The sequence below is a fragment of the Chionomys nivalis genome, chromosome 25, assembly GCF_950005125.1.
Source record: "Chionomys nivalis chromosome 25, mChiNiv1.1, whole genome shotgun sequence".
Taxonomy (NCBI): domain Eukaryota; kingdom Metazoa; phylum Chordata; class Mammalia; order Rodentia; family Cricetidae; genus Chionomys; species Chionomys nivalis.
Window position 1 is genome coordinate 1,648,477 of NC_080110.1, and position 19,844 is coordinate 1,668,320.

Genomic DNA, 19,844 nt, shown 5'->3' on the forward strand with positions numbered 1-19,844 from the left:
GTTGTTAGCTGTACGTTCTATTATGTATGCACGTTAGTTGTACATTAGGAAGACTCACATAAAGGAAGGTAAATGGTGACAATGCTCTTTTAAATTGATCAGCACCTAAAACTGCCAGCACTCGTACTGCTTCAGAGAGGATAATGGACTTGTTGAAAGAATCGTGCAGCATATTTCATGAAATCCCACCCTTCAATCACCTGAAGTCACTCTACGGTACTATTTGAAACTGTCTCTAAAAAGACCAGTAGGTGGAAAACTTACAAATCCACAAGAGAAAGCCAAAGGAAGCGGAAGACAAACCACTAACCGAAAGACACAGCCACAGTGAAAACAGAAACTTGGTACTGTACTTTGGCTTTGCATTTTTGTATTCTTCGGTGTCCGTGTCCTCGTCCTCGGAGTACCAGTTGTCTCCTCTTCCTCCAGCCAAGAGGCCCCTGGCCGCCAGCAGTCCTGCAGCGTTCCCATAGCCAGTGTACTTCAGCAGGCTGTCCACTGCAAAAACACAACAGGGTTTAGACAGGCGTCCTAGGTGCTCACCACTGACACCCACCTTCCAGCAGAGAAGCAGGGGCTGCCTGCCATGTCAGGAACCCTCTGAGAGAGGCCTTTAAACGTATTATGGTTAGGGTGAACTACCTACAAACACCCTACCTGCTATGAAGACTAAGATCCTGTTTTTAAGATATCAGCAATTCTGAAACTGCTCATCCGTACACACTCTGGCAAAGGGGGGAGCTCTCTCTGCCCCTGATAGTAAGAGGCGTGCACCAACTTTCTGATCTCTTATTTTTTTAAACTAAAGATAATGAAAGTCAAATGGTGGTTCTGCATGTGTTGTATGAATAACCTTAATTTTTTTTATTCCTTAAAGAGATAGGAAGGGAAATATATAGGCATTTTAACACCTAAGGGTATTAGCAAATTGGAAAGGTTAATATACCACTTAGCAGGGCAGGGCAGGCTGGGAAGATGCTTGTGACACAGGCATGAGGAGCAGAGTTCAAAATCCCCAGAACCCATGTAAAAGTTGAGCAGGTACTTGTAAGACAGAGACAGTACTAGAAAGTCCCAGGGTCAAATGAGAAACTGCTTCAATAAATAAAGTAGAGGGCAATTGAGAAAGACATTCAACTTTTGGGCCTTCGTATGTATACACATGCACACCTACACACACACAAACACACTAAAAAGTACCATGTAAACACAGGAAGCCCACTGAGTCCGACCAGCTACATTTCCATATGATCACTATCACTAGCTGGTAGAACTTTAGTAAAGTCTTTGCGGCTCTGGCCCAGTGTCTGACCTGTAGAAATGGAGTAAGCTGCATTCCTCAGAGTAAGGCCACTGAGCTCAGAAAAGCAAGCTCTCCTTCTCTTAAAACATGATGTAAAATGATCATGTTACACCCACACACACAGAGTTTGGGGCACTGGGTAGGTAAAAGAAGCCTGCACTGCAGAGGCATGTGTGTGTGTGTTACATAAACTTTTAAATATACTGAACAATTACTGGCACTTCATTTTCTTCAGGTACAATTTCAAGGCACACAATTATGTCTATAATAAAAAGAATAAAAACTGTCAGAATTTCTTCAAGGTTTTAAAATAGAATTTCATAAAATGATATCCTAAGGTCGAGTGCAGAAAACAAACCACATATTGTCCACGTATGAAACCATGGTAAAATTGAAATAGCACAACTCATACCATCCACCTCAAAAAATAATGCTGGAGAAAATTCACAGACGTACAGACGGGTGCTGAGGAGGAGGGAGAACTCAGATGTACAGATGGGTGCTGAGGAGGAGGAGGAGGGAGAACTCACAGACTGTACAGAAGGGTGCGGAGGAGGGGGAGGAAGAGTATGTGCACGGACTTCAGCTGGGGATGGAGTCATACAGAAGGAGGAAGGGGAGAATCAATACTAAGAATGTTTGAAGAAGCCACAAGGAAACGTGATAAGCTTGCTTACAAATGCATACAGAAGTGTGTGTGTAGTTTACATGCAGTTATGTCACGTGGGATGATTACACTCCCTTCAAAGTGTCACAGACTAACAGAACTCAGTGCCAGGCGTTAGAAACCTCCCTTTGAGTTGTTAGGGAAGTTCAAGGGACCCCCAAAACAATACAGGCCATTGTCCTTGGTTGCTTCCCAGAACTTGAAGACCCTACTACTGGGACACTATACACTTCAGACACAGGACTGAGAGGAATCAAGCGGCACTTGCCGTGGAAGGCTCCTCTCTAAGGACTAGCTCATAGTATCTGAGGATGCTACGCGAGCTGCCAAGGGAGCCAAGCTAGCGACAGTCCTACCCAGCTGCAAAGCCGAGGACTGGCAGGGCAGCTATTCCCAGAGGTGCAGTAGTGGCAGCACCTGAGGCTACCCACAGCTGTCTAACTATCTGAGACCCACTCACTAGAAGGCAATTCAACCTGTCTGGAAAGGTCACAGATCCTACGGGAAACCTACTACTTCCGTCTTCCTAACCCAGTATCATTTTTAACTGCCTTCAAATACTCCCCTGATGCCTACAGATAAACAGAGCTCCTCTCTGCAGCAGATGGAGGGAGGGAGTGACAGTGGAGTGGACAGGCCCATTCAGTGCATCGACAAAGAACACCTACAGCTAAGACTCAGGAAACACTGGAAGGTGGGGCGGAAAGGGTGTTACGACTGCTAAGAGCCAGAGGTCCAAGACATCTGCCACCAGACAGTGGTTTCCAGACACAATAGGGATGCTGCACCCATGAGATCTAAACAGCGGCCTCTCCTAAATAAGACCTGGGTAATGATTAAATTTCGTAGGGCCCCACCCTTAGATGAAGATTTACAGGCCATCAATGGCATCTGAAAAAGGAGGATCAGTTTCTCCAGGGAAGAATCCAGGCCCCTGAGAGGTTACTGAATCCCAAGTGACCAGCCCTAAACACATGCACATAACAGTAACACTAAATTGACTCAGTAGGTTCTTGGATATTTATGTGTGTGTGTGCACATGCATATAACTATATAATATAAGAAGTCACGAATTTGAGAGGGAGTGAGAGGCATGGGAGGGGTGGAAATAATACAAAATATAGCAGTCATGTAAAAATTTAAAAAATAATTATCTTGAGGACATTAAAGTAGTTTAAGACAGAGAAACAGATAAGAAAAGGGAATATTCTGGTCAGAGTATGAAATTATAAAGAATATGGATAACACTAATTTGTTAAATTTTAAAATACTTGAACTAGAGAGCATTTCTTTGATAGAAAAAATACCTACTCTGGGGACATATGAAGGCATACCTTCTTTCAAGGAATATAGAAAACTGGGTACATTTGTAAAAATGGAAACATGGGTTAAGTGAGATTTATACCATAAAGCCCCAGTTGGCCTGGGGCTCACCTCCCTCCTTCCCAGGTCTCCAGGGCACCGAAATCACAGTAAGGTGCTACCACACTCTGCTTCAACCAGTCATTCTTAACCCCAGACCTAAGATAGCTGTACTCCTTCTCAGTGGTACTGGCAAACACTATAAGTTTTTAATGAGGGAGAGTAATTTGTGCCCTTGGGTAAATCTGATATACTGTCTCTTGCTGCCAGAGCTTCAAGCTGCAGAGATTCGAGTAAGTCAGCAAATGCCTAGTGAGCTACTGAGGGGACAAAAGAATTTCTGGGGTACACAGGTATCCTTAATACTCACAGAGGCCAGACAGGATGTTAATGGTCAGATACAAATCCTCTGGTGATCAGGGGTCACAGGCCTAAGCCCTCAGAACACTGATGTTTTTAACACAAGCATTACTACAACACTGATTTTTATTTGGCGTATACAGGCTGGAAAATGAACCGGGGCCTCACAGAGGACCACTGAGCTAACCCCGTTCTTGAACTTTTTTTAAAAAATAAAGATGTTTAGTGGTTTCAGAAAAGTGACATTTACTAACATTTTTAAAGTTTAAATTAAACATTATGAATAAATGGTTTAAATGAATATACTTAAGAAAGACACAAAGGAAGGGAAAAGGCTCAGTGGTTAAGAGCACTGGTTGTTCTTCCAGAGGACATGAGTTCAGTTCCCAGCATCCAGACGGCAGTTTGTAACTGTAACTCCACTGCCCTCTTCTGGCATCCATGGGTACCAGTCATGACAGTGGTGCACAGACACACATGTAGGCAAAATACACACAAATAAAATAATGCTCAAAAAACGAATGACATAAAATGGCCCAAGATTAAATAGTCTAAGATCCCAGAGGCTGTGGAAGGTCAGGAGAGGTTAGAGAGGAGTAAACAGGACACTAATAAAGTGCTTCCTTTCTATGAGAAACCCTTCTGGAAGCTACTCAATAACAATGACCCGGGGTTTTCATAAGAACAATGTTACTGCTCTTTTACGGGAACGATATGCCAATTCTGTGGGAAACAGGCTACAGAGATGATTTAAGACATATTGTTGTCTTCAAGATAAAGTTAAATGAAATCTCATTAAGTTTTTAAACAACTAAAAACTGGGGCGCAAAGAATGGAACCAAAGGGAATACAGAACTCTAGCAGAGACGACTGCTGGAGAAGCCTTAGCTACCTCTCACGGTAGGGCTAAAACAGACCCCGGGAAAGAGGCTTTCTAAGGGAGGGCTTTCTGTGGTGTTACAAAGAAACACACGTGGGTGCTTGTGCTTTGTCATCATGACTGTCTTTGAAGTCAAACAATCCCAGCAAGCAGATGCGTCAGGTGCTGGAGACCCGCACTGGCAGGCACAGTGCTGGAAGCCTACCCAGATGTGAGTTCTATCATTTTACCACAAGGCAGAGGAGAGCCCGCTCAGGAGACCATTGTTCCTTCTCAGAGGACTCTTTCCATCCAGAGATCCACACCACCAGCAGCTCTAACTAGTTTCCTTTGCAGCCATGTCCTCCCATATCTATTTCCATACAGCCACCTAAGTCACGCTTCGTTCCGCACAAACATGGCTCTCCTAAAGGCTCAACCCCCAACCACAGGTCTATAAGAGCTCTTCATCTGGCAATCTCTCTCTTCTTTTCTAAAGCTGGTTTCCACTCTGTGCACGCCTCAGACCCTGCAATGTCTTTTTCTGTGACTATCTCCCACTCCTCTGGCTCCTTTTAAAAGTCCTTCTCTAAGATGCCACTGTAGCAAGCACAGTCTTCTCTTTAGGAAGTTATTCATCTCTGTGGGGGAAATATGCAAGACAGTATGGCCGTTATACTGAATTCACAGGAAGCACAAATGTTTGCTCTTTTACTTAATATTTATGAAACAATTGCTATCTGTAAGCTAAAGAAACTCGGTGTTGGGAATGCAAGGCCTGCAGAGTCAGAAGTGTAACAACTGGGGAAAAAATGATCAACTTGAATGCCACAGAATTTCTCAGAGATGATGTCCATGCTGCTCTTCAAAGACAAACCTCGGGTTGGGCGGTGGTGGCGCACGCCTTTAATCCCAGCACTTGGGAGGCAGAGGCAGGCGGATCTCTGTGAGTTCGAAGCCAGCCTGGTCTACAAGAGCTAGTTCCAGGACAGGAACCAAAACTACAGAGGAACCCTGTCTCAAGAAAACAAACAACAAAAAAAGAAACAACTCAGCATGCTGACACGGGAAGAGCATCTCGGCAACACTAAAGTATCAGTTTGCATTCATGGCAGGGGAGCATATGAGCAGGGGAGCACATCAGCAGAAGGAAAACATCACAGAGGCAACCCAATAAAAGCTGGATTTCACCAGGCAAATGATGAGACAACACTAAACATTTACATGGAGGGAATGAGAAGCTTGTGTCCTCATTTTATACCAAACTCTCCAATAGCCACCTCCAAGACACACAGTAAAATCTGATTAGAAACAGGAGATCTGACTATTTTAATATTTTAAGAAAACTATTTTAAAGTCATTTAACAAGAAGTGGTGTGGGAACAGAATAGGAGAAACAGAAAGATGGTATTTAGGAAGTAAAATCTGTAAGGTGCAGTTAGTTGTATATGAAGAGAAGACAGTCAGGGCACTTTAGACAATGTGACCTTTACAGAAGAGAGCAGATGGCACAGAAAAATTGAGGAGCATGTGCACTGAAGATAATGCATTCACTTTGAGACAGGAGGCGCAGGTGTCTGTGAGAAACTCAGGTACAGATGTCCAGTATGTAAGTGGCTACATGAGGGGTTCATCCTGAAGCAGAAGTCAGAGACAGAGAGGATGGGGCTCAGAGGACGACTACAGGGAGCTACATGTGGAGCTGGGATAGCTGTCAAGGTCATCTAGGACCCCCGAAAACAGACACACAGAGAGCGGGATACAGATGAAAAGACACCCATCGCACCAGAGAGTTAGGAACCCACAGTGGGAAGGGTAGCAGCGAGGAGGGCACGTTCTCCTGGAACTGGGAAGGAAATGGCTGACTCATGGCAAGGTGAGGTCTCCCCGGGTAGTGGGGATACTTGGAAAGATGCCAGTATGGGAAAGACTGCTGACAGGTGGACAAGGACACACAAGGAGAGCTCAAAAAAATTAAACCAAAACCAGAGAGGAACAACTCACAGAGGAAGACTTCTGAGGAGAAGAAGAAGAATATCAACAGCAAAGAGGCAGTGTAGCGACAAGCCAGAGGCCTGCAGCCTGACACTAGGGCGGAGCCCGGAGCTCTGCACCTGTGAGCTACAGGCCTGCAGGGCCAGCACAGCTCACGGCTGTGACTCAGCCTGCCACATACTGGAAAGAGCGCATTATTTCACAAATCGCTTTCTTTTGGTTAAGCCATGTAGATGATTTTTAAGGAGCCAGAAGGAAGTCATTTTAAAATTATTTTAGAAAATTTTTATTAATGTTAGCATGCAAAGCGCTAAGCTTCTTTATGGTATTTTCACACACATATGTCGTTACAGCTGGTTCTTACTCACTTCCTCCATCCCATCTGCCTCTTCCTAGCTGGTTTCCTCTTTCCCTGACAATGGCCTTCCTTCCTGCACTCTATTACTCAGATACCCCATGGTTCATATTCTCTCTCTCATTTAGACTTCACATATGAGAGAAAATATGTAGCACTGTTTGTTTTTCTGAATTTAGATTTTTTTCTTACCATGATTTCCAGAAAGCACTGACTTTACAGAGGACAGTAAAATTTAGTTTTGTCACAGTTGAACACATGCTGGTGGCATGACCACAAACCAGCATGTGCTCCTGCGGGCTGGAGAAGTGGGCTGGCCTGGCACAGGTGGACAGTCTCTCCCAAGACTTTACCCTTCGTGTTTTGTTTCTGACAGCTGCTTACCTCTCTACTTTGTGGTGCGAACACAGATCACAGCTCTTTCACGTTCAACTTAGCTTTGCTACATTGAGAAAGTTTAGCTACTCTGACTCTTTGAAAGTTATCTGACCTGCCCACAGACCTCTGATCTCTCTTCTCCTAGACCCAATCCTGAGGCTCGTCCCTACCACTGCAACAGAACATCAGCTGTGGCCTGCCTTCCCGTCCACAGCTTCTGTGGATCCCATGAACCATCCCCTCCGTACGGTACGTTCCCTCCCCTAACTTGTCGCTGCCATCCCAGCCTCCAACACTAGCAGGCATTCCCTGTGAACACACCAGCTGGGCAGGCCAGCAAGACAGGCAACACACCGAGAAGCCAGAGAGGAAGTAGAGACCGACAGGCAACACACGGAGAACCCAGAGAGGAAGTAGAGACCGACAGGCAACACACTGAGAAGCCAGAGAGGAAGGAGAGACCTATAGGCAACACACCGAGAACCCAGGGAGGAAGTAGAGACCGACAGGCGACACACTGAGAAGCCAGAGAGGAAGGAGAGACCGAGGAACAAAGCACACACCCAACAAAGGCAAACCCAGAAATTAGCACCTGGACCTACAATCACCCCAAACTGAGATGCCTAGATGCCAACATAAGAACACAATCAGTAACAGCCAGGGCAATAAGTTCACACCAGAGACCGCTAGCCTACCACAGCAGGCCCTCAATATTTCAAACATAGTTGAAGCATAAGAAAAAGACCTTAAAACCAACTATATGAAGATGACAGAGGTTCTTGAAGAGGAAATGAATAAATTCCATCCATCCATCCATCCATCCATCCATCCATCCATCCATCCATCCATCCATCTTTGTTTTCTCAAGACATGGGTTTTCAGTGTTGTCCTGGCTGTCCTGGAACTCATTCTGTAGACCACGCTGGCCTCAAACTCAGAAATTCACTTGACCCTGCCTTCTGAGTGCTGGGATTAAAGGCGAGAACCACTACTACCTGGCTCATATATGAATTTTTAAAAAGTACACAATAAATGTGTATTGATTGAAATAAATCTATGAAGAACTAACTAGCAATCTTCTTAGTCAAGAGTAATAGTACTATTAATAATACATTAATATCGAAAACCTTTGAGTGTGCAAGTGAGAGAAAAGCCCAGGCGTGCTCTCGAATCTCTCACTCACAGCTGGGTAAGCCTGGGGCTGGCCCTTCCCTTCTCTACATCCCATGTTGCTAGGGACAGAGTTTACATGAGTTCTGGGGATCTGAACTCAGGTCCTCATACTGCACACCTCTCCAGCTCTGACAGCCATGTTTAAGTGGCTGGGTAACATATATGCTGGTTTAGATTAATGTACACACACACAAAAACAGGTGTACATGTGTGTGCATGAGCGTGTGGAAGCGAGAAGGCACCTTCAGGTGTCATTCCTCTGGAATGCTAGCCACTGTCTTTCGAGGCAGGTTTCTCACCGGCCTAAAGCCTGAAAACCAAGCTGAACTGTCTGGCCAACAAGCCACAGGGATCATTCTCCAAGGGACCCTTCTGTCTCTGCTTCTCCACTGGGATTCTAAGTGTGTGCCACCAAGCCTGGCTCACTTGCCTGCCTGCCAACCAGCCTGCCTTCAATTCAGATTCTTTTGCAAGCATTTTACTGACTAACCCATCTCTCCAGCCTCCATACAGCTCATTTTCGATCTAAGAAAATAGGTACAATCAGTGACTGTTTTGACAACACATGTAAGAACTACAGTAACTATCTGATTACAAGATGTAAATCAATCTTCTTTCAATCATGGAAGAAGTTAACAGTTCAAGAAGACAAGACTGAAGTAGGATCACCTTAACAGTCCTTACGGGATTAAGTGGGTTTGGGCACAGGATGTCAGGCACATGACACCTGTCATTTCTAAAAGCTGTCATCAACATTGTAACATTTCAATTATGTTGCTAATAATGCATTATTGCTATAGGAACTCAGATGATTGAACTAAAAAGTCAGAAATAGGGTTTAAGAACACAGAAGGTTTAAATTTTGAGGGCTGGGAATATAGTTCAGTAGTAGGGCAATTGCCTAACATGTATGATACCCTAAGGTCAATTTCCAGCCCTGAAAAATAAATAAATAAACAAATTAATAAATATTTTGAGAAGACTGTTTTTCATCTCTGAACTACCTTGTAAAATTGGAGTCCTTAAAAAAGTGAAATAAAAATGCTTCAGTTTGATTTTTTTGTACAAAGATGTTAATAAATAAGAAGAAATATATTACTGTTACCTCAAGGGTAAAGCCATACCTTAGTAACTTTTGGATTTCTACGCAGTATATTCTACAGTTAGTATTCTGTGACTTCCGACTGCAGAACTCAGTGCCATCTTAAGAGGAAGAGAGGAGCCACAGAGAACTGTATCTAGCCATTAAAACAGTGGTGGACCTCTTACAACGGCTTCCAAGTCCGAGATGCGCTGGGGTCTTGGGTCCGCAAACACGAGGCCAAGTTTAGATGCTCGTGTATCTGGGAAGCATGTTTCTGCATGTCCTAAGGAATGTGGGAGCACTTAGCACTGCTGTCCGATTACCACTGCCGATGTCTGGACAACCGCAGTAACAACAGGTGAGCAACCAGCTCTGTAGGGTGGACTCAAGCGCTACATCAACAGGAAACTCTCAAACTTCCTCCAAAAGATAAAGAGTAAGGCAAAGAGTTTCACTTACCTCTCTCTTTGCAGAGGACGAAAAGGAACTCAGCAGCGATTTGCTTGACCCCAAGGTCAACATGTGTCATGAGGCGCACCAGCTTATTCCTCACAGTCGAGCCCACTTCAGGCCGGTTTGTCACATCCCTCAATGGCGGTAAAACCTGACGCATAAATGAAAAAGCCACCATCAGTTGGGGCCCTGGGTGTGTGACAATGGTACTGAGCAATGGGTCAGTCTTAGTTTTATAAGAGTAAAATAATCATCAACAGCCACACCTAGATCATCTCATGTGCAGAGCATGGCTCTGTTCCCCTGTCACCTGGTTATCTCAACACTTGCAGTGCTTCTGGTGCCTAGAAAACTTAATTTAAGAGTCTATATTGAGTTTCTCTTTCTTGCGGGGTATGGCAGTATACACAAGCTCAAGGAAGGCTGAACAAGGAGGAAATGAGCTCAAAGTCTGCTTTAGCTACATAGCAGGACTGTCTCCAAAACCAAAAGGAGGGCAAGGCCAGTGGAGCAGTTTCTGTGAGCATAAGGACCCGAGCTCAGTACTCAGAAACCAGGGGAAAGTCCAGAGGTGGTGGCATGGGCTTGTGATCCTAGCACGGCAGAAGAAATATTTATTGTGTACCCTCTTTCCACTGAAGTGCATTCTGTGATTCTTAGGAGGCATGCACTGGGGTGTGTCTTTCTTTCTCATCGTTTCTCTCTTAACCCTAATATCTTTTTTCAAAAGTAAGTTCCATAGGGACAGTTCTCCTTTCTTTATTAGTCTCCTCTCAGTGCCTGGAATATTACAAGTGTCCAATAAGTATTTGCTGATTTAGAGGGAAATGAATAAATCCAAGTAATTTTCATTAGATGATGTATTGGTTCATTCTCTGCTACTGTAAGAAAAGACTTACGGCACACTAACTTTACAAAGTCAACAGTTTTCTCTAGTTTACAGTTTTGGTGATCCTACCTACTGGTTCTACTTCTGGTGAGGGCTTACTGGAGGAAGGTATCACAGAGGCGGGGTGTTTGTAGGAGTTAGGGATTTAAGGGTCAGGTCAGTTCCAGTTTGTTCTGTGAGAGCTAAAGGGTCTCATAGGAATTCTTAAACCCTGCTGGGCAGTGCCCCCCGAGACCTTTCCATGAGTCATACATCTTAAAGGTTCCACATCATCACCCACCACTGCCACTTTGGGGACATCAAATTTCTACCGTGTTCATAGAGCAAAAAGCACACCCAAACCACAGCAAGTGCCTTCTGTATAAAGAATGAGTACTTGCACTAGGCAACAAAGCATATCACAAAGTCGAAGAATGATCTACTGTACACTATTCAGACTGTGTAAATGTAGCAGTTGTTTAATTGATTTAACTGGTCCCCTTCCATCTCTATGTAATATACAGGGATTGGAAATACAGCTATAAATTAAAAAACAGAAAAAATTTCAGACAAGTAATCTATCCAAATATTTCTAGAAAAGGTGAGATTAACATAAGGCATAACTCTACCGGGTTTATTTCTTATTTCCCTGGGAGAATGAGTCATGTGATAGGCGATTTCTACAGTAGATACCTTAGTATCTACAGAAAAGATCAGCATGCAAAATTTGTTAGCTACTTTGTTGCTGCATGTCACTCCCAAACGGCACACACGTTTCTCCTCACATTATCTCGCTAAGCTGTATCCAGTTTCTCTTTGTTCCGCAGCTCTTCTATAGGTCCCTAGACTATACCACCTGGGTCAGTACTTTCCACTGCTTTCATTTGTAACTGCTCAAATAAAGCACCCCAGGGCAGTCTCCCTTGGTACACTTGACTTAGATTTAATAAAGTAGTTGTTACTACCTGCAGTAACTAGTTAACAGGGAAGTTTCCCTTGGTACACATGAGTTAGATTTAAAAGGTAGTAGTAACTAGTTAGACATAACTTCAACTATAGTATTATCAAAAATATTGATCTGTGAATCTCCTTGGTGTTAGAGTTGGAGTTTATGCCAAGTACATGCTCTGAGAGCACGTGCTACATTAAGCTCCGCCTTCCTTGAGTGCAATCTACAATGCATCCTCTTTAGAAGTTTGTCTCTTTCTCTTCTCCCTCCTCCCTTTCTTTCCTTTCTTTGAAGTCCAAGGACTATTTGGTTAGAGTTTGAGAGAAAAACAACAGGACTGGCAAGCTGTATGTTTTGGCAGCTGCTAGGAGGAAGATGAAGAAGAGGAAGAGGAACTCAAGTCCTCTGAGTTAGAATCAGTCCTGGAAGTCTGTAAACAGCTGTAGAAAGGGGGTGGGCAGTGCTGGGGCAAGTACTCTTAGGGTCTTGGCCAGCAGCCAAAGAACAGAAAAGAGGACAAGACACCGTTACAGTGAGGAGCTGTACACACCTGTGGCGAGGGAGAGCCGTGGGACAGGTTAGTGTCCAGACTGTGCTGGACTCTCCACGTATTCTCCAAGGTTTCATGTGCTAAAGCATGATTCCTAGTGTGGTGGTGGCAAGAGGTGGGGAGTTGACCTTTAAGAGCTGAGGCAACGGGGAGGGTCTCGGGTCACAGGGGAGTTGTTCCTCAAGGGATTAAGGTAACTCTGCTAAGACCCTCCAGCTTGCAGGAGGGTAAGCTATTACAAGCTGGGGTGCCCTCACTCTGGCTTTCTGCTTTCAGACATGACCTTCCTCCTTGTATACATGCTTCTGACACAGGCAATGCAGCCCTCAGCAGAGCCTTACTTTTAAATCTGTTTTCTGTTAAGTCAGGCTGCCTCAGGTATCTCGTTATCACAATGATGAGCAGCAGACAGACATAAACACGGCCCCTGAAACAGGGTCGTTCACTGTGACTCTACCTGAAAATGTAGAGGCAGCTTTGGAACTGAGGGACCAGAAGGGGTTGAAGAATTTGGAGGAACATGCTAGAACAGTTTGAATGCTGTAAGCAGAATTTAAATGGAGGTTGTGGTAAGGGTTCAGAAAAGGATGAAACTGGAGATTAATATTAGATGGAGATGAGAATTTGACAGGAAAATAGAAAACAAAGTCATCACACTATTACCAAGACCCTGACCATAATGGATCCATGTCCTAAGACACTGCAGGGCCTGGAATTAGGAGTGCTTGATTAGTTTATTTGGCTAGAGAAACTTCAAAACAAGAAAACATTGGGGTTATGATATTAGTGTTCTGGCTATTGTTAGATCTATAGTAAGATAAGAGTTGGAAGCAAAAAGGAATGAAATAGATTTTTTTTTTTCGAGACAGGGTTTCTCCGTAGCTTTTTGGTTTCTGTCCTGGAACTAGCTCTTGTAGACCAGGCTGGCCTCGAACTCACAGAGATCCGCCTGCCTCTGCCTCCCGAGTGCTGGGATTAAAGGCGTGCGCCACCACCGCCCGGCGAATAGATTTGTAAACCTTGCAGCTTGCCCAAGGAAGGAATAAAAACTGTAACTAAAGGTATGGCTTAGGTAGGCACACTGAGACTGGCAAGCATGTTAATTATGAGGTTACATACAAGCCTTGAGGCCATCTCCCAAGTCTTCTAGGTCACTCCCCACCCTCACCACAGGCCAAGAGATGGGTCTTTCAGGACAGCACTGTCTTAGATACCGAGTTTGGGTGCTCTCTACTGGCTTACTATCCGAGACCATCTCAGGATTTGTTTTCCTATGTCCAACTGGGGAAGCTCTCTGGCTGCAGTCATGGCTCAACCAGGCAGAAGTTGGGTTCATATCAGAGTAGACTTTTCTGCCTCTCCACGGAGCTGGTTCTGCAGGTGTGCAGAATTTAAGACTCCTGAGATCACGATGGTGTCAACCACAATTTCAAAGAAAGGCAAGCAGAAGTCTGCAGACTCAGAGCCCTTGCAATGAGTGCCCGGTGGGATGATGCATGGTGGAGCTGCTGAGGTAGGGACCCAAGAAGCAAAGGTCACTAGCAACACGTCACACCTGCTCAGGAAAGCCATGCATGTGTTCGTCATCTGGGCGATGGTCAGCAAAACTGCAGGAAACTACAGAGTGCTTAAGATGCCAGACTTTCAGTGTCTTCCCCACTGCCCACCCCGCCCCCTGCTTGAGACCTAGAACCAATTCCCCACTTTCACTTCTTTCTTGGACTGGAAATATAAGCCTGGTGGCTGTGCTACCACTGCACACCAGAAGTGGAAGGTCATTTTGATTTTACAGATAGAAGGAATTTACTTTGAGTTTCTGAAACTTTGTATTTTTGTTTGTTTGTTTGTTTGCTATTGTGTGTGCACATGCACGCAGACATAGACACGGAGGCCAGGGGACATCTCTGTGCCTTATTTTTCTCTCTGCCTTATTCCCTCGAGGCAGGGTCTTTCATTGTGCCTTGCCCTACGCTAATAACAAACCAGTCATCCTCACCAGTCCTCCTGTCACTGTCCCCTGCAGTGCCCGAGGTTACAGTTAACACATGGCCATGCCCAACCTTATTACGTGGGCAATGAGGATTTGAACTCAGGTCCCCGTGGTTATGAAGCAAGTGTTCTTACCTACTGGGTCATCACCCTGGACACCTGTTATTGTTTTGAGTCAGGTTTCACCATGGATCTCAGGTTGCTACCACTATGTACCTTAAGGGATGCTGGAACAAGTTAAGACTATCAGGAGTGGAGTGGCTGTTTTGAACTGTGAGGATGTGAACACTGAACATGAACAAGCGAGCCCAGAACTGGCTTTCTCTTTCTTTCTCTGCTTGCAGGTTTGCTGAGATAGGAATAAACAGCTTCGTGTTCCTTATGTCACAACTAGGAGCTGCTGTAGCTTCCATGCCTTCCTTACTACGATGGACCAGAAGCCAGAATAGATTCTTTCTCCTTCAGTTGCTTCTGTCAGAACCTTTGTCCCAGCAACAAGAAGTGTAACTAATGTATCCACTGGTGTCCTGCATCTCCCTAGGAATGTGATCTCTCAACCTGGGACCCCCATAATGAGACACATCCTCCCCCCTGCAGTATCGTCACAGGCTAACAAACAGCTCTCTTTTTACCTGCCCTGTCTCAACATCTCACCCACAGTGCAGGGTTTCCCAAGGAGACAAAGGTCTTATACTCTTGTGCATTTACACAGCATGTGGCTTACAAATAGGTTTCCAGATATAGAAATAGGATGTCCACATCAGAAAAAATAAACACAGCCAGTTTACTTGGACCTTGACTTTGCTTTTATATTAACAAGAACACAGAAAATGAAGTCTTTTAAGAAAGCATTATGTTTCTGTGTATGGGTGTTTTAACTGAATGCACGCCTGTGCGAAATGTGCATGCAGTGCCAGTGGAGGGAAAAGAGGGCACTGGGCCCTGGAAATGGAGGGACAAACGCAAGCAGCAGAGTGGATGCTGAACACTGTGCCTGCCCTCCGGAAGAGAAAGCAATCTCTCCAGTCCCATAAAACATTTTCATTTACTATTCTTCACCAGGTTCTTCTGGCCAAGGTAGAATGCTTTAAAGCAGTCAAACCAATAACCACATAGGGCTGATTAACTTATCTGGCTGAAACAGTGGCCATGCTTTTACTATTATCTGCTTAAAGCAACACGGGCTCCTGCTCTCTGAGGTCTTCCATCAGCACTACTCCGGGGTTGATACACAATAAGGTGTCTACTTAATGTTCACCATGTATCAAAGTGATCCTGACTAATTTATCAATGGCCAGGGAAGCACGGGAACGGAGGATGGGAAATGATGCACTGACTTGGGCTACACTAAAGGACAACATCCATTAGTGGAGTTACCTCCGAGCCTTTGCCAGCCGTCTCTAGGGGTCTAACTATGCCATAGGGCGGCATCCACACATGTTCCACTATACTCTTACACACAGCACCTCAAGTATTTTTCAACACAGATGCGGTCCTACCAAATCCTCTGAAAAGATTCCAGTGTTTTCTCATCTTACTTAGAGAGAGTCCAAAGTGCTATGCAAGCTTGTCATCGCCCTGTGGACTCTGCTGCACTGACCGTCTTTCCTTTCTGCCTTTCATCCAGGAACACTGGCTGCCGCACGTCCCGCAGCATACTGAGGCTTTGCAGCTGAGAACTCTCAACATTCTGAGACACTTCTCAGTTCTCCAACTTCCTGCTCACTGTCACCCTTCGGGAGCACTCCCATAACTCAGCTCTCCTCTCCCCTTCTCTACAACACAGATGATGCCCTGCAAGGGCAAAGGACTCATGGTACCGAATACTTCACAGCAGCACACAGCAGACCTCAGTGAGCATGTGCCAGGTAAATGGGAAAGAGTAACAATGTGCACAAGACCGTTTATTCTGGTTACAATTCATTAGTTCTACCTTAACAACATAGAAACAAAGTTTTACATTTAAGATGTAAGCAGTTACCTGATCTTTGAGAAATTTTCGGATATTCCGATGGGCTCGGGAACACTCTGTTAATAAGCTGAGAACTGGAGTTAGACCCTCTCTATAGCTGCTCCCCTACAAAGAAAACCATGCATGCCGTATTAGTCCAGTTCCTAAAGGATGGCTCTCCTCCGTAACCTGAGAATATGAAGACATTTGTTTTTTTTTTTTTTTTTTTGAGGGGAAGAAGGGGAGAGGAGGACATATCTTATGATATCTAAGCTTACAAACAATGTTTAAAGTTACTTTAAATAGTATTTCCATAAGTTGTCTCCATTTTACTTTCTAGTTTTGTCTTTTCTGGTTTTCCCTACATGTTCTAGGGTTTCCACCAGCTTAGTTAATGTGCTTCAATGAAGCCAAGGATTGTGAGATCCATCGAAGCCACACCACTGCCTTTAACACATTTACCAGAGAACATTGAGTGACAGACTAGAGAAACTGAGAACCAGACACTTCTGAAGATGTCATTTTGGAATGAATTAGTTCTTCTAACATTTACAAAGTAGCTATACAGGGAAGTTACTCGTTTTTCCTTTGCTTTCAGATACTGGCTATAAATTTGGTGTAAAAATACAATTTTCAGGGGGCTGGAGAGATGGCTCAGCAGTTAAGAGCATTGCCTGTTCTTCCAAAGGTTCTCAGTTCAAATCCCAGCAACCACATGGTGGCTCACAACCATCTATAATGAGGTCTGGTGCCCTCTTCTGGCCTGCAGACAGAATATTGTATACATAATAAATAAATATTAAAAAAAATACAATTTTCAGCATAAATAAACTCACTTATTTCTAGCAATTTATCGTTATTATGATAAGATTTTTTTTTTAAAGTACAGCTATATAGCATGCCAAGTACAAAGAACAAGCTTAGTTGTGAGCGCAAGCTGTGTGGTCATCTCTGGGCAGGGCACACTGGTCTTGAGATGTCCCTTCCAAGTACTCACGCTAGCAGCCTTACCTTGTCAATTCTCTTCTCCATAAAACTGAGTAAGACATGAATGGCCTCCATATTCATGCCATTGTATACCATGGTATTGTTTTTCAAAGCTGTGTCTTTCTCGGCTGTTTTATCACCGGGCAGTTCATCTGGAGTCGTGGCCTCTTGAGCTGTTTCTTCGTGGGTTAATGGACAAATAAGAACGTCCAAACAAGAGACTGGAACATTGCTTAAAAGGTTGACGGCATTGCTGAAAGGCAATTTGAAAATACAATATTTTAGTATGACTGAATGGGCTTTTAAAATGCAAACATAATGCAAAGTTTGAATAAAATTTTTCTTTTTCAAAATGAGCCATTAATATTACTTGGCATTTACTCAGAGAAAATGAAGAACCATCTCAAACACACACACACACACTACAAATGAACGAGAAGCCATATTAAATGGACAGACACAATCACAGAATGACACGTTCCTTTCTGACACGCTAAAACAGGAATTAGCCATCTGGAATGCCAGCGCTTTAGTTCACTATGACAATGCTGGCTCTCAATTTTCTTCAGGGGCTTGAACTCCTTTTGTGGATTCACTGGTGTTTATTATCCCTTAAATCACAACATAATAACCTGAGAAGCAACGCCTGTGAGCTGCTCGTCAGATGCAGCAGCATTAACACTGCTGTTCTAGTCTCAAGTCCAGCCAGGCTGTTCTGCTTTCCCAAGGATTATACACAAACCTGAGATACACACCAGCAGGGGGAACCCAAACCTTGTGTTTTTGGCATTTCCTAAAAACTATTCTGTTGTTAACAAGAATACAAGAGGTTAAAATGAGAGTAGAAATTCAGAATTAGGCATGTTTTCGGTGTACAGATTTTCTTCCCTGTACTACTTCCTATTTTTGTCTACCAGGAGAGGCAGAGCTCGTATGGAACTGGATCTTAACAGCCTGCACCCCAGGACTTCCTGATAAACAGCAATGGAAAGACAGGCATTGCATTTCCTAGTGACACAGAGGGAGTCTAAAAATAACCACATCCTGACTAAAAATAAACTCTTGCAAATACAGTTTACAAGTCTAACCACTTGGAAACCACAGGCAGGGCTTAATCCAGCTGATGTCGTCTTAATTTAGACCACAGCCATTTAAAATGTAATTGATAGTGACACTAAAAACTAAGACAAAGCAAATAGAGGTTTTCCTTTCTTTTACATTCAACTATGGTTTTATTTATCCATGAATTACTATTTCATTCTTTTTATATTATAAAAAATAATAATTAGTAAAAATCCACTACAAATTAGACAAAGCAGAAAATAAGTGGGAATGAAAATGACATGAATTGTAGGCAAAAAATAATTGAACCCTTTTTATGATCAGATAGCCTCTGGTTCACTGTGAGCTCGGCCATCCTCACTGGAGCTGCTGCTCCTGCTCCTGACGCAGTCTGCTCTGCTGCTTGTCAGCACTCTTCCACACACTCACGCTCCTTATTAAGAGTTTACAGTGACTTGCTTCTCACTTAAGCATTTGGAAACTGTTATTAAAAACCACAGTCACTGGAGAGGAGAAGAACTTTACCTAAGAATCGCTTTCTAAAACAGTACAAGCCATTCTGAAATGCTAACGTCCCTCAACACAAGACAGCCAGCTCTGGAAACCATCAGCAGTGACTCTAAATCTATCACAGGCCAGCTGGAAGAGTTTGAGATGGTCACTCCATCACAAAGGGACGCTTCTCCTTTAGATTCACTTAAAGGAGGAGTTTCCAGGAATTCGCAGATTTAAGAAGCCAAATGCAGAGCTGGAATTAACAAATATTTGATGTTTAAGGCTTTTCAAGAAAAGTTCCCATTTTCTCATTTCTCACTGAACAACTTGGTTCTCAAACAGCTACGAAATTAATTCTCTGGCTCGCTGTGTCCAGCTACTCTGTTTAAGCGAGGGGTCAGCCTTTGAGCCCTGTCACTCCTCTGACAGTTTTATTTGTGGGAGAAGAGTGCGTGAGATTCCCCAGCGACCAGGAAGTCAGTGACGGTGCACACATTTACACAATGGTGTTTGCATTCCTCCTCCAGGGGGTAGAAAGGCTGTGTATATTACTCTCCTTTTCAGTTCCTAGAGACCATTAATCACTGTGCCCTGACATCCTCCCAGCCCCCAACTGATATGCAGATTCAGAAGCAAGGCTTACTTACAGCAACTTGGTGCCTTGATTAAAGGCTTACAGCTGTGGGAAGGGGAAGACAATCCCAAACCTAGTCTTCCAACAATTGCTGAACTCAACAGAATGCCACATAAAAGCGAGAAGCAAGCTAACAGCTCACATTCATCAACAGCAAGTAACAAATCGTATGAATATAGTTTCTTTATATATGAAGTTTACATGTGCATTTTCAAGTTTGGAAAGAAAGACAAAAACAAACCTCAAGATCTTCAAAAGATGCTCCTGCTCTCTTTAGTTTAAAAAAAAAGTGGAGGGGGGTTAAGTTTTGTTTCTTTTGTGGTAAGAGCACTTAAGCTTAAGATCAACCCTTCTGCCAGGTGGTGGTGGG

At 43.9% G+C, this 19,844-nt stretch overlaps 1 protein-coding gene across 6 annotated transcripts in view; it reads right to left on the reverse strand.

The window, feature by feature from the left end:
- Positions 1–19,844, reverse strand: part of Ric8b (RIC8 guanine nucleotide exchange factor B) — a 94,642-nt gene that overhangs the window by 23,262 nt on the left and 51,536 nt on the right. For 5 of the 6 annotated variants that reach the window (XR_009056340.1, XR_009056341.1, XM_057757651.1 and 2 more), the window contains exons 5-8: positions 17,308–17,536; positions 16,327–16,422; positions 9,996–10,140; positions 354–498 (exon numbers count right to left, since the gene is read on the reverse strand). Coding sequence is in view for 4 of the 6 variants with exons in the window: in XM_057757651.1 (XP_057613634.1) it covers positions 354–498; positions 9,996–10,140; positions 16,327–16,422; positions 17,308–17,536 (615 nt within the window). In the remaining 2 variants the exon portion in view is untranslated. Of the gene's footprint in view, positions 1–310; positions 499–9,995; positions 10,141–16,326; positions 16,423–17,307; positions 17,537–19,844 lie in introns of all 6 variants that reach the window. The other variant, XM_057757652.1, reaches the window with a different exon arrangement.